This window comes from Lissotriton helveticus, chromosome 4_1 (assembly GCF_964261635.1).
Source record: "Lissotriton helveticus chromosome 4_1, aLisHel1.1, whole genome shotgun sequence".
Taxonomy (NCBI): Eukaryota; Metazoa; Chordata; class Amphibia; order Caudata; family Salamandridae; genus Lissotriton; species Lissotriton helveticus.
In genome coordinates, this window is record NC_136063.1 from 65,832,294 (window position 1) to 65,845,846 (window position 13,553).

Here is a 13,553-nt window from a genome sequence, read left to right on the forward strand (position 1 = left end):
TGTATGAGAGTGCATGTCACAAGAGAATGAGGGGTTTATATCATGCGAGCAGGGTACATGCAATAAGAGGGCCTCAAACCATGAGAGAATGAGGGCCACATACAATGAGAACGAGAACTAGACAGAACGAGAACTAGACCGAGAACAGAGAACAAGCTGTGTGTAAGGTGTATGAGAGTGCATGTCACGAGAGAATGAGGGGTTCATATCATGAGAGCAGGGTACATGCAATAAGAGGGCCTCAAACCGTGAGAGAATGAGGGCCACATACAATGAGAACGAGAACTAGACAGAACGAGAACTAGACAGAACAGAGAGCAAGCTGTGTGTAAGGTGTATGAGAGTGCATGTCACGAGAGAATGAGGGGTTCATATCATGAGAGCAGGGTACATGCAATAAGAGGGCCTCAAACCGTGAGAGAATGAGGGCCACATACAATGAGAACGAGAACTAGACAGAACAAGAACTAGACAGAGAACAGAGCAAGCTGTTTGTAAGAGGTATATGAGAGTGAGGGGTTCATGTCACGAGAGAATGAGGGATTTATATCATGAGAGCAGGGTACATGCAATAAGAGGGCCTCAAACCGTGAGAGAATGAGGGCCACATACAATGAGAACGAGAACTAGACAGAACAAGAACTAGACAGAGAACAGAGCAAGCTGTTTGTAAGAGGTATATGAGAGTGAGGGGTTCATGTCACGAGAGAATGAGGGGTTCATATCATGAGAGCAGGGTACATGCAATAAGAGGGCCTCAAACCGTGAGAGAATGAGGGCCACATACAATGAGAACGAGAACTAGACAGAACGAGAACTAGACAGAACAGAGCAAGCTGTTTGTAAGAGGTATATGAGAGTGAGGGGTTCATGTCACGAGAGAATGAGGGGTTTATATCATGAGAGCAGGGTACCTACAGTGAGAGAGGGTCTCAAGACGTGATGGAATGAGAGCCCTGTATAATAAGGACCAGAGAATTAGAGAACAGAGAGGAAGCTGTGTGTAAGAGGTATATGAGAGTGAGGGGTGCATATCACGAGCAAATGAGGGGTTTATATCACGAGAGCAGGGTACATGCAATAAGAGGGCCTCAAACCGTGAGAGAATGAGGGCCACATACAATGAGAACGAGAACTAGACAGAACAAGAACTAGACAGAGAACAGAGCAAGCTGTTTGTAAGAGGTATATGAGAGTGAGGGGTTCATGTCACGAGAGAATGAGGGGTTTATATCATGAGAGCAGGGTACATACAGTGAGAGAGGGTCTCAAGACGTGATGGAATGAGAGCCCTGTATAATAAGGACCAGAGAATTAGAGAACAGAGAGGAAACTGTGTGTAAGAGGTATATGAGTGAGGGGTTCATGTCACGAGAGAATGAGGGGTTCATATTATGCGAGCAGGGTACATGCAATAAGAGGGCCTCAAACCGTGAGAGAATGAGGGCCACATACAATGAGAACGAGAACTAGACAGAACAAGAACTAGACAGAGAACAGAGCAAGCTGTTTGTAAGAGGTATATGAGTGAGGGGTGCATGTCATGAGAGAATGAGGGGTTCATATCATGCGAGCAGGGTACATTCAATAAGAGGGTCTCAAGACGTGATAGAATGAGAGCCCTGTATAATAAGGACCAGACAATGAGAGAACAGAGGAAGCTGTTTGTAAGAGGTATATGAGTGAGGGGTTCATGTCACGAGAGAATGAGGGGTTTATATCATGAGAGCAGGGTACATGCAATAAGAGGGCCTCAAACCATGAGATAATGAGGGCCACATACAATGAGAACGAGAACTAGACAGAACGAGAACTAGACAGAGAACAGAGCAAGCTGTTTGTAAGAGGTATATGAGAGTGAGGGGTTCATGCCACGAGAGAATGAGGGGTTTATATCATGAGAGCAGGGTACATACAGTGAGAGAGGGTCTCAAGACGTGATAGAATGAGAGCCCTGTATAATAAGGACCAGACAATGAGAGAACAGCGAGGAAGCTGTGTGTAAGAGGTATATGAGAGTGAGGGGTTCATGTCACGAGAGAATGAGGGGTTTATATCATGAGAGCAGGGTACATGCAATAAGAGGGCCTCAAACCATGAGAGAATGAGGGCCACATACAATGAGAACGAGAACTAGACAGAACAAGAACTAGACAGAGAACAGAGCAAGCTGTTTGTAAGAGGTATATGAGAGTGAGGGGTTCATGTCACGAGAGAATGAGGGGTTTATATCATGAGAGCAGGGTACATGCAATAAGAGGGCCTCAAACCATGAGAGAATGAGGGCCACATACAATGAGAACGAGAACTAGACAGAACAAGAACTAGACAGAGAACAGAGCAAGCTGTTTGTAAGAGGTATATGAGAGTGAGGGGTTCATGTCACGAGCAAATGAGGGGGTTATATCATGAGAGCAGGGTACATTTAATAAGAGGGCCTCAAACCGTGAGAGAATGAGGGCCACATACAATGAGAACGAGAACTAGACAGAACGAGAACTAGACAGAGAACAGAGCAAGCTGTTTGTAAGAGGTATATGAGAGTGAGGGGTTCATGTCACGAGAGAATGAGGGGTTTATATCATGAGAGCAGGGTACATGCAATAAGAGGGCCTCAAACCATGAGAGAATGAGGGCCACATACAATGAGAACGAGAACTAGACAGAACAAGAACTAGACAGAGAACAGAGCAAGCTGTTTGTAAGAGGTATATGAGAGTGAGGGGTTCATGTCACGAGAGAATGAGGGGTTCATATCATGAGAGCAGGGTACATGCAATAAGAGGGCCTCAAACCATGAGAGAATGAGGGCCACATACAATGAGAACGAGAACTAGACAGAACAAGAACTAGACAGAGAACAGAGCAAGCTGTTTGTAAGAGGTATATGAGAGTGAGGGGTTCATGTCACGAGAGAATGAGGGGTTCATATCATGAGAGCAGGGTACATGCAATAAGAGGGCCTCAAACCATGAGAGAATGAGGGCCACATACAATGAGAACGAGAACTAGACAGAACAAGAACTAGACAGAGAACAGAGTAAGCTGTTTGTAAGAGGTATATGAGAGTGAGGGGTTCATGTCACGAGAGAATGAGGGGTTTATATCATGAGAGCAGGGTACATGCAATAAGAGGGCCTCAAACCGTGAGAGAATGAGGGCCACATACAATGAGAACGAGAACTAGACAGAACAAGAACTAGACAGAGAACAGAGCAAGCTGTTTGTAAGAGGTATATGAGAGTGAGGGGTTCATGTTACGAGCAAATGAGGGGGTTATATCATGAGAGCAGGGTACATACAGTGAAAGAGGGTCTCAAGACGTGATGGAATGAGAGCCCTGTATAATAAGGACCAGACAATTGGAGAACGGAGAGGAAGCTGTGTGTAAGAGGTATATGAGTGAGGGGTTCATGTCACGAGAGAATGAGGGGTTCATATCATGAGAGCAGGGTACATGCAATAAGAGGGCCTCAAACCATGAGAGAATGAGGGCCACATACAATGAGAACGAGAACTAGACAGAACAAGAACTAGACAGAGAACAGAGCAAGCTGTTTGTAAGAGGTATATGAGAGTGAGGGGTTCATGTCACGAGAGAATGAGGGGTTCATATCATGAGAGCAGGGTACATGCAATAAGAGGGCCTCAAACCATGAGAGAATGAGGGCCACATACAATGAGAACGAGAACTAGACAGAACGAGAACTAGACAGAGAACAGAGAGCAAACTGTTTGTAAGAGGTATATGAGAGTGAGGGGTTCATGTCACGAGAGAATGAGGGGTTTATATCATGAGAGCAGGGTGCATACAGTGAGAGAGGGTCTCAAGACGTGATAGAATGAGAGCCCTGTATAATAAGGACCAGACAATGAGAGAACAGAGGAAGCTGTGTGTAAGAGGTATATGAGTGAGGGGTGCATGTCATGAGAGAATGAGGGGTTCATATCATGCGAGCAGGGTACATGCAATAAGAGGGCCTCAAACCGTGAGAGAATGAGAGCCCTGTATAATAAGGACCAGACAATGAGAGAACAGAGGAAGCTGTTTGTAAGAGGTATATGAGTGAGGGGTGCATGTCACGAGAGAATGAGGGGTTTATATCATGAGAGCAGGGTACATGCAATAAGAGGGCCTCAAACCATGAGAGAATGAGGGCCACATACAATGAGAACGAGAACTAGACAGAACAAGAACTAGACAGAGAACAGAGCAAGCTGTTTGTAAGAGGTATATGAGAGTGAGGGGTTCATGTCACGAGAGAACGAGGGGTTTATATCATGAGAGCAGGGTGCATACAGTGAGAGAGGGTCTCAAGACGTGATAGAATGAGAGCCCTGTATAATAAGGACCAGACAATGAGAGAACAGAGGAAGCTGTTTGTAAGAGGTATATGAGTGAGGGGTGCATGTCATGAGAGAATGAGGGGTTCATATCATGCGAGCAGGGTACATTCAATAAGAGGGTCTCAAGACGTGATAGAATGAGAGCCCTGTATAATAAGGACCAGACAATGAGAGAACAGAGGAAGCTGTTTGTAAGAGGTATATGAGTGAGGGGTGCATGTCACGAGAGAATGAGGGGTTTATATCATGAGAGCAGGGTACATGCAATAAGAGGGCCTCAAACCATGAGAGAATGAGGGCCACATACAATGAGAACGAGAACTAGACAGAACAAGAACTAGACAGAGAACAGAGCAAGCTGTTTGTAAGAGGTATATGAGAGTGAGGGGTTCATGTCACGAGAGAATGAGGGGTTTATATCATGAGAGCAGGGTACATACAGTGAGAGAGGGTCTCAAGTCGTGATGGAATGAGAGCCCTGTATAATAAGGACCAGAGAATTAGAGAACAGAGAGGAAGCTGTGTGTAAGAGGTATATGAGTGAGGGGTTCATGTCACGAGAGAATGAGGGGTTCATATCATGAGAGCAGGGTACATGCAATAAGAGGGCCTCAAACCATGAGAGAATGAGGGCCACATACAATGAGAACGAGAACTAGACAGAACAAGAACTAGACAGAGAACAGAGCAAGCTGTTTGTAAGAGGTATATGAGAGTGAGGGGTTCATGTCACGAGAGAATGCGGGGTTTATATAATGAGAGCAGGGTACATACAGTGAGAGAGGGTCTCAAGACGTGATGGAATGAGAGCCCTGTATAATAAGGACCAGACAATGAGAGAACAGAGAGGAAGCTGTGTGTAAGAGGTATATGAGTGAGGGGTGCATGTCACGAGAGAATGAGGGGTTCATATCATGAGAGCAGGGTACATTTAATAAGAGGGCCTCAAACTGTGAGTGAATGAGGGCCACATACAATGAGAACGAGAACTAGACAAGGAGAGAACAGATGAAGCTGTGTGTAAGAGGTATATGAGAGTGAGGGGTTCATGTCACGAGAGAATGCGGGGTTTATATCATGAGAGCAGGGTACATACAGTGAGAGAGGGTCTCAAGACGTGATGGAATGAGAGCCCTGTATAATAAGGACCAGACAATGAGAGAACAGAGAGGAAGCTGTTTGTAAGAGGTATATGAGTGAGGGGTGCATGTCACGAGAGAATGAGGGGTTTATATCATGAGAGCAAGGCACATACAATAATGGCCTCAAGATGTGATAGAATGAGAGCCACATACAATGAGAACGAGAACCAGACAATGAGAGAACAGATGAAGCTGTGTGTAAGAGGTATATGAGTGAGGGGTGTTTGAGAGTGGGATTTCTATCATGAGAGCAGAGTCTGGGGCAACTTATAGCAAGGGAGATGTGTGTAAGAGGTAAATGAGAGCAAGGGGTGCCTGTCACTAGAGAATGAGGGGTTCATATCATGTGGGGTAAGGGTACATACAGTGAGAGTGGGGGGGTTCAAGCTGTTAGTATGAGGGCCGCCTGCAGTGAGGATGCACAGCACACAGTGAGAACGAAATGCAGATGAGTGCAAGAGGGACTTTAGAGTCCGGGGCTTTCAGCCATGAGACTGGAGCGGTCTGTCGTGACAGTGATGGGTAACATACGAGTGTCCATGAGAGCACATGCACGAGAGGAGAAGCACAAGAGTATACAAGGTACAGGAGATTTGAGGTATGCTTGTCATGAAAAACCGAGGGTACATATCGCGACAGCGAAGCGTGCATAATGTGAGACAGGTTGAAGCCATGACGAGGACCACGTACAATGAGGGCAGGGTGAGAGCGAGCAGCAGATAAGTGTGAGAGGTACATGAAGCGGGAGGGGAGCATCTCATGAGAGCACAATGGTACCCAAGGAAGTGGAGCATGCCAACGAGGCGCAGCCTATGAGAGAACAGGGGATAGCCTGGTAACATACAGTGAGTGGAAAATGTAATGAGAGTGCGCGGATCCTGTAATAAGAGAGTGGGGCACACGTAATGCGACAGTGGGATGTATAGTCACTGGGAGTGAGGTAGACATGCATTGAGAGAATGACTGACCGCATGGAGGGAATGAGGGTTGCAGGCAGTAAAAGAATGAGGGTCATAAGCAGCAAGAGAATAAGGAAGGCTGCAAGCGGTAAGGGACTGTGGGTAACGTGCGTTGAGGACTAAGGGTTCACATGCAATGAGAGTGGGTCACTACTGATTTGATGAAGTATCTCTCAATTCGACCTCTTGTGGTTTTTTTCTTTGCATGATTGGAAACTGAAGACGGCAAAAAGGACCCGTCCCACGCCTCCCACGCGCCCCCTTGCAGAGGTGAGTGTGTCTTTAGCTTGTAGAACCGAGTGTGAAGAGTGACAAATGAGGCCTAACCACAGACATGTGCAGAGAACAACCTGTCACAGTGAATGCTGTGCATGAAGGGCCAGACTAGAATAAAGGCTACATACAGAGTGTAAATACCCACAGTGAATGCTGTGCATGAAGGGCCAGTCTACAATGGAAGCCACATACAGAGGGTAAATACCCACAGTAAATGCTGTGCATGAAGGGCCAGTCTACAATGAAAGCCACATACAGAGGGTAAATAACCACAGTAAATGCTGTGCATGAAGGGCCAGTCTAGAATGGAAGACACATACAGAGGGTAAATAACCACAGTAAATGCTGTGCATGAAGGGCCAGTCTACAATGGAAGCCACATACAGAGGTTAAATACCCATAGTGAATGCTGTGCATGAAGGGCCAGTCTACAATTGAAGCCACACACAGGGGGTAAATACCCACAGTGAATGCTGTGCATGAAGGGCCAGTCTACAATGGACGCCACATACAGAAGGTAAATACCCACAGTAAATGCTGTGCATGAAGGGCCAGTCTAGAATGGAAGCCACATACGGAGGGTAAATACCCACAGTAAATGCTGTACATGAAGGGCCAGTCTAGAATGGAAGACACATACAGAGGGTAAATACCCACAGTGAATGCTGTGCTGCATGAAGGACCAGTCTAGAATGGAAGAAGCATACAGAGGGTAAATACCCCCAGTAAATGTTGTGCATGAAGGGCCAGTCTACAATAGAAGCAGCATGGTGGGTAAATAACCACAGTAAATGATGTGCATGAAGGACCATTCTAGAATGGGAGCCACATACAGAGGGTAAATAACCACAGTGACTGCTGTGCATGAAGGGACAGTCTACAATAGAAGCAGCATGGTGGGTAAATAACCACAATGAATGCTGTGCATGAAGGACCAGTCTAGAATAGAAGCAGCATGGAGGGTAAATACCCACAGTGAATGCGGTGCATGAAAGACCAGTCTAGAATGGAAAAAGCATACAGAGGGTAAATAACCACAGTGAAATCTGTGCACGAAGGGACATTCTGGAATAGAAGCAGCATGGAGGGTAAATAACCACAGTGAATGCTGTGCATGAAGGGCCAATCTAGAATGGAAGCATGGAGGGTAAATAACAACAGTGCATGAAGGGCCAGTCTAGAATAGAATTATCATTGAGGGTAAATACCACCGTGAACGCTGTGCATCAAGCGTCACTCTAGAATAGAAGCAGCATGGAGGGTAAATAACCACAGTGAATGCTGTGCAAGATGGGCCAATCTAGAATGGAAGCCACATACAGAGGGTAAATACCCAGAGATAAAGCTCTGCATGAAGGGAAAGTCTAGAATGGAAGTCACATACAGAAGGTAAATAACCACAGTGAACACTGTGGATGAAGGGCCAGTCTAGAATAGAAGCTTCATCCAGAGGGGTAAATAACCACAGTGAAATCTGCATGAAGGGACAGTGTAGAATGGAGGCCCTATAAAGAAGGTGAAAAGCCACGGTGAATGATGTGCAGTCTAGAATAGAAGCAGCATGGAGGGTAAATAACCTCAGTTAATGCTGTGCATGAAGGGCCAGTTTAGAATGGAGGCCCCATACAAAGGGTAAATAATCACAGGGAATTCTGTGCGTTAAGGGTCAGTCTAGCATAGGTGCAGCATGGAGGGTGAAAACCACAGTAAAACTGAGCATGAAGAGCCAGTCTAGAATGGAAGCCACATACAGAGGTTAAATAACCACAGGGAATGCTGTGCATGAAGGACCATTCTAGAATGGAAGCCACATACAGAGGGTAAATAATCACAGTGAATGCTATGCATGAAGGGGAAGTCTAGAATAGAAGCCACATACCGAGGATAAATAACCACAGTGACTGCTGTGCATGAAGGGACATTCTACAATAGAAGCAGCATGGAGGGTAAATACCCACTGTGAATGCTGTGCACGAAGGGCCAGTCTAGAATGGAAGCCACATACAGAGGGTAAATAACCAGAGATAAAGCTCTGCATGAAGGGAAAGTCTAGAATGGAAGTCACATACAGAGGGTAAATAACCACAGTGAATGCTGTGCATGAAGGGCCAGTCTAGAATAGAAGCTTCATCCAGAGGGGTAAATAACCATAGTGAAATCTGCATGAAGGGCCAGTGTAGAATGGAGGCCCTATAAAGAAGGTGAAAAGCCACGGTGAATGGTGTGCAGTCTAGAATAGAAGTAGCATGGAGGGTAAATAACCTCAGTTAATGCTGTGCATGAAGGGCCAGTTTAGAATGGAGGCTCCATACAAAGGGTAAATAATCACAGGGAATTCTGTGCATGAAGGGCCAGTCTAGCATAGGAGCAGCATGGAGAGTGAAAACCACATTAATTATTCTGTGCATGAATAGCCAGTTTAGAATCTAGACCCCCATACAGAGGGTAAATAACCACAGGGAATGCTGTGCATTAAGGGCCATTGTAGAATGGAAGCCATACGGAGGGTAAATAACCACAGTGCATGGAGGGCCTATTGAGAATAGAAGCAGAATGGAGGGTAAATAACCACAGTGAATGCTGTGCATGAAGGGTCAGTTTAGAATCAAGGCCCCATACAGAGGGTAAATACCCACAGGGAATGCTGTGCATGAAGGGCCATTGCCGAATGGTAGACGTACGGAAGGTAAATAACCACAGTGCATGGAAGGCCAGTCTAGAATAGAAGCAGCATGGAGGCTAAACAACCACAGTGAATGCTGCGCATGAAGCGACATTCTAGAATGGAAGCAGCGTACAAAGGGTGTAAATAACCACAGTGAAAGCTGTGCATGAAGGGACAGTCAAGAATGGAAGCCACATTTAGAGGGTAAACCGCCATAGTGAATGCTGTGCATGAAGGGCCAGTCTAGAATAGAAGCAGCATGGAGGGTAAACAACCACAGTGAATGCTGCGCATGAAGCGACATTCTAGAATGGAAGCAGCGTACAAAGGGTGTAAATAACCACAGTGAAAGCTGTGCATGAAGGGACAGTCAAGAATGGAAGCCACATTTAGAGGGTAAACCGCCATAGTGAATGCTGTGCATGAAGGGCCAGTCTAGAATAGAAGCAGCATGGAGGGTAAACAACCACAGTGAATGCTGCCCATGAAGCGACATTCTAGAATGGAAGCAGCGTACAAAGGGTAAATAACCACAGTGGAAGCTGTGCATGAAGGGACAGTCAAGAATGGAAGCCACATATAGAGGGTAAACCGCCACAGTGAATGCTGTGCATGAAGGGCCAGTCTAGAATAGAAGCAGCATGGATGTTAAATCACCACAGTGAATGCTGTGCATAAAGTGCCACTCTAGAATAGAGGCTAAATACAGAGGGTAAATAATCACAGTGACTGCTGTGCATGGAGGGCCAGTCTAGAATAGAAGCCACATTCAAAGGGGTAAATAACCACAGTAAATTCTGTGCATGAAGGACCAGTCTATAGAACAGAAGCTGCATACAGGCGGTGCAGGAGGCTGGCTTAGTATATGGTGCACACTTATTTAAGTGAAGCACCCCGCACTAATCCAGACAACCTTTATGGTGATTATAGTGGCCTTAGACAACCATAGAAAGCTCTCTAAGTGGTAGCTGTGGAGAGCAGCCTTCAGGCTTACTCCAGAAGGAATGTAAAGCAGCTTGTTTTACCAGATCTAATTACATAGTGTAAGTTAAACGAAAAAGAACCACGCAGTTATAGTTAGAAAAATGTCCATTTATTACACAACTCTCACTAACACATAACTCACTTCAATTGCAAAAGGTAAGTAAGCACATTACACAGTGGTCTCCAGGGGGAGACCAAACCATATACTACAGAAGTGGAATGAGAACTGTGACTGAAGTCTTGACTTGGACCAGGAGACTCAGAAGAGCTGGGGACACGGGAAATCACCCAAGGTAAGTACCCAGGAACCCCCTGCCGAGGCTGTGTGGCGAGTGGAAACAAAGCGGCAAGCTCAACGCAAGTCTATAGGAAAGTTGCGGTTGCAGTTTTAAAGAAGGCCCCTTCCCAGTCGACCCCGAAGAAACCCAATAAGTTGGAGAGTCCCCCCACCCATGGATACCCCAGGAACCAGAATACCTACACCAGGGAAGCCAGGTGTATAGGTACGAAGTCACGTTGGTGACCGCCATAGGCCACAATGGAGGACTTCAGGAAAGATGCAGCTGGCGAAGAAGGGGAAAGAGTCCGGTGGAATCTAAGGGTGGATTCTAGATCAGAAGAACCTGCAAGCACAGGGGACAAAGTCTATGCCACTCGGAGATGACCAGAAGAAATGGAAGAACAATAATCATCAATGACAGAAGATGCAGGAGTGATGACAATGACCTAGTCGCTGCAGCTGTGAGGACCAGGCAAAGCTGTGGAAGACCAGGAGCCGTTCATGAGCTGTCCCACACCGGAAGTCAAGAACCAGGGGGCTGGTGTCCGGCAGGAGCACCAACCAGCCTTGGCAGCGGCAACAGGCATGGTAAACGAAAAAGGAGAACGTTGGGACCAGCAAGGTCCAAGGGACTCGCCAATTACAGGAGTGTCAGAGCAGGTCCTGAGCAAGCAGGGGAACCCACTGAAGCCAAAGAAGACCCTCAAGAGGACCCAAAGGCAGGCGTCACAAGAGGACCTCGAGCAGCTTACCAAAGATTCTGGCCCACATTGCGGAGATTATGGTGAGGACGAAGATCTTGACAGGAAGAGATGCTGGAGGTTAGAGCTTCTTGTAGTCCAAAGATCTCTGGAGTACAGAGTCAACAAGCCTTGGCTACGGCAAGTTGATGCAGTGCACACGGATTCTGTTAGAGCAGTTCCAACAAGGTATGCTGGCCTCAAACTCGAGGGAGTTGCAGAAACACCACCTGTGTTCCTGACTTTTTCGAAGTCCGTGGGACGTCAGGAGCAGCAGACCAGTCAGCTTTGTTGCAGTGCTTGCAGATGCAGGGGAGTACCTCCTTCACTCCAAGGGAGATTACTTTGGGTGCCCTTGATGCCCACAGGCCTGGAAAGGAACCTAGAAGAAGCACAAGCACAGACAACGAAGCAGACTTTCATAACAGCGAGACCAGGATCAGCAGGAGTCTTGCTTGCAGGGTGTCAATTCCAGGCAAAGTCTAGGTGCCCAGATGATCGAATTTGAAATGGTTTTGGGTTTGAATCTTGTCCCACGACGAATCTGAAGAGCCACCCACAAATAAGCCCTTAAGTACCCTAGGGCAAGAGTTGGAACGATTCAGGGGTCCCTCCCAGTGGAGGGGCTGGACAGAGGGGATGATACTCCCAAGTTCTTTGTCCAGTTTTGCCCCAGAGCTGGAGCCAAAGGCTCCTTGGACTGGCTCAAACTGGAGTAAGCATGGAGGGCACCAAATGTACCCTTCAAAGCGGTCTGGTGGTGCTGGCAAGCGCCCCCAGCCTAATACACTAAGGGGCAGATTTACAAGCCCCCTTGCGCCACTTTTGCGTCACTTTTAACATGGGGAAAGTGACGCAAAACTGGTGCAAGGGGCTTGTAAATCTGCCCCTTTGTGTGGTCACACCTCCCTGTGGTAGGAAACCTATTCTGCCTTCGCCAGCTCGAGCTCAACTCAGCAGCAGGAGGGCAGAAACGTGCCTGGGGTCGGCAGCAGCACTGACTTGCTGTTAGACCCTGAAAGGCTTGTACCGGGAATACAGTGGGGCTCCCTAGGGGAGCCCCAGTACATGGAATCCTATATCCAACACTGGAATCGGTGTTGGGTAGGATTCCATCATGATTGATACCGACCATGACCGGTTTCCGTGCAACCAATGTATAGTTAGGCATCTCGTAAATGACTTGATGTCCACTATATGTATTAAATGGCAGACCGCACTTACAAAGCCTGGAGAATCGACTCTGGGGTAGTTGTGTCTTGCTCATACAGGGGCACCCTCACACTTATAACCAAGCACCCTGCTCTCAGGACTAAGGAGCCTGCCATTGAGGTGACTTATAAGTTTTAAGAGTAGTGACCTCAGATATAAGGAAACATATCTGCTGTGTGAGAGTGGCAAGCACCAAGTCTCACAGGCTGCAATGGCAGGCCGGTAGTCACAATTTAAGTGGACTCCCCTTGGTGGCACAATACATGCTGAAGCACAGGAGAGACCCCTGGTGTACCTATGCCCTGGGTGCCTCGTACCATATACTTTAGAAGGGTACAAAAGTAGCCAATTGGGAAGGTACCAAAGTACTTACTACTGTTAAATTAAGGGAGAAAGCACAGTGACTGCGGTCCTGATTCTCAGGATCCTAGTCACACTAGTCATAAAAAGGAATAACAATCGCAAAAAGTGGGTGGAACCATGAAAGCAGATCCTACTTTCCTACAAACGGTAAACCGCCACAGTGAATGCTGTGCAGGAAGGGCCATTCTAGAATAGAAGCAGCATGGAGGGTAAATAACCGCAGTGAAAGCTGTGCATGAAGGGCCAATCAAAAATGGAAGCCACATACAGAGGGTAAATACCCACAGTGAAATCTGCATGACGGACCATTTTAGAATTTGGGCTCTTTACAGAGGGTAAATGACCACAGTAAATGGTGTGCATGAAGGTCCGGTATACAGTAGAGGCAGCATGGAGGGTAAATAACCACAGTGACTGATGTGCATGAAGGTCTGGTCTAGAGTAGAACCAGCATGGAGGGTAAATAACCACAGTGAATGCTGTACATGAAAGGCCAGCCTAGAATAGAAGTAGCAAGGAGGGGAAATATCCACAGTGAATGCTGTGCATGAAGGGCCAGCCTAGAATAGAAGTAGCAAGGAGGGG

General features: G+C 46.8%; 1 protein-coding gene across 1 annotated transcript in view; it reads left to right on the top strand.

The window, feature by feature from the left end:
* The window catches only part of LOC144828325 (speriolin-like protein), a 68,877-nt gene that overhangs the window by 8,429 nt on the left and 46,895 nt on the right, over nt 1–13,553 (top strand). Inside the window, exon 2 of the mRNA XM_078686434.1 lies at nt 6,671–6,718. Within this exon, the coding sequence (XP_078542560.1) occupies nt 6,671–6,718 (48 nt within the window). The remainder of the gene's footprint in view (nt 1–6,670; nt 6,719–13,553) is intronic.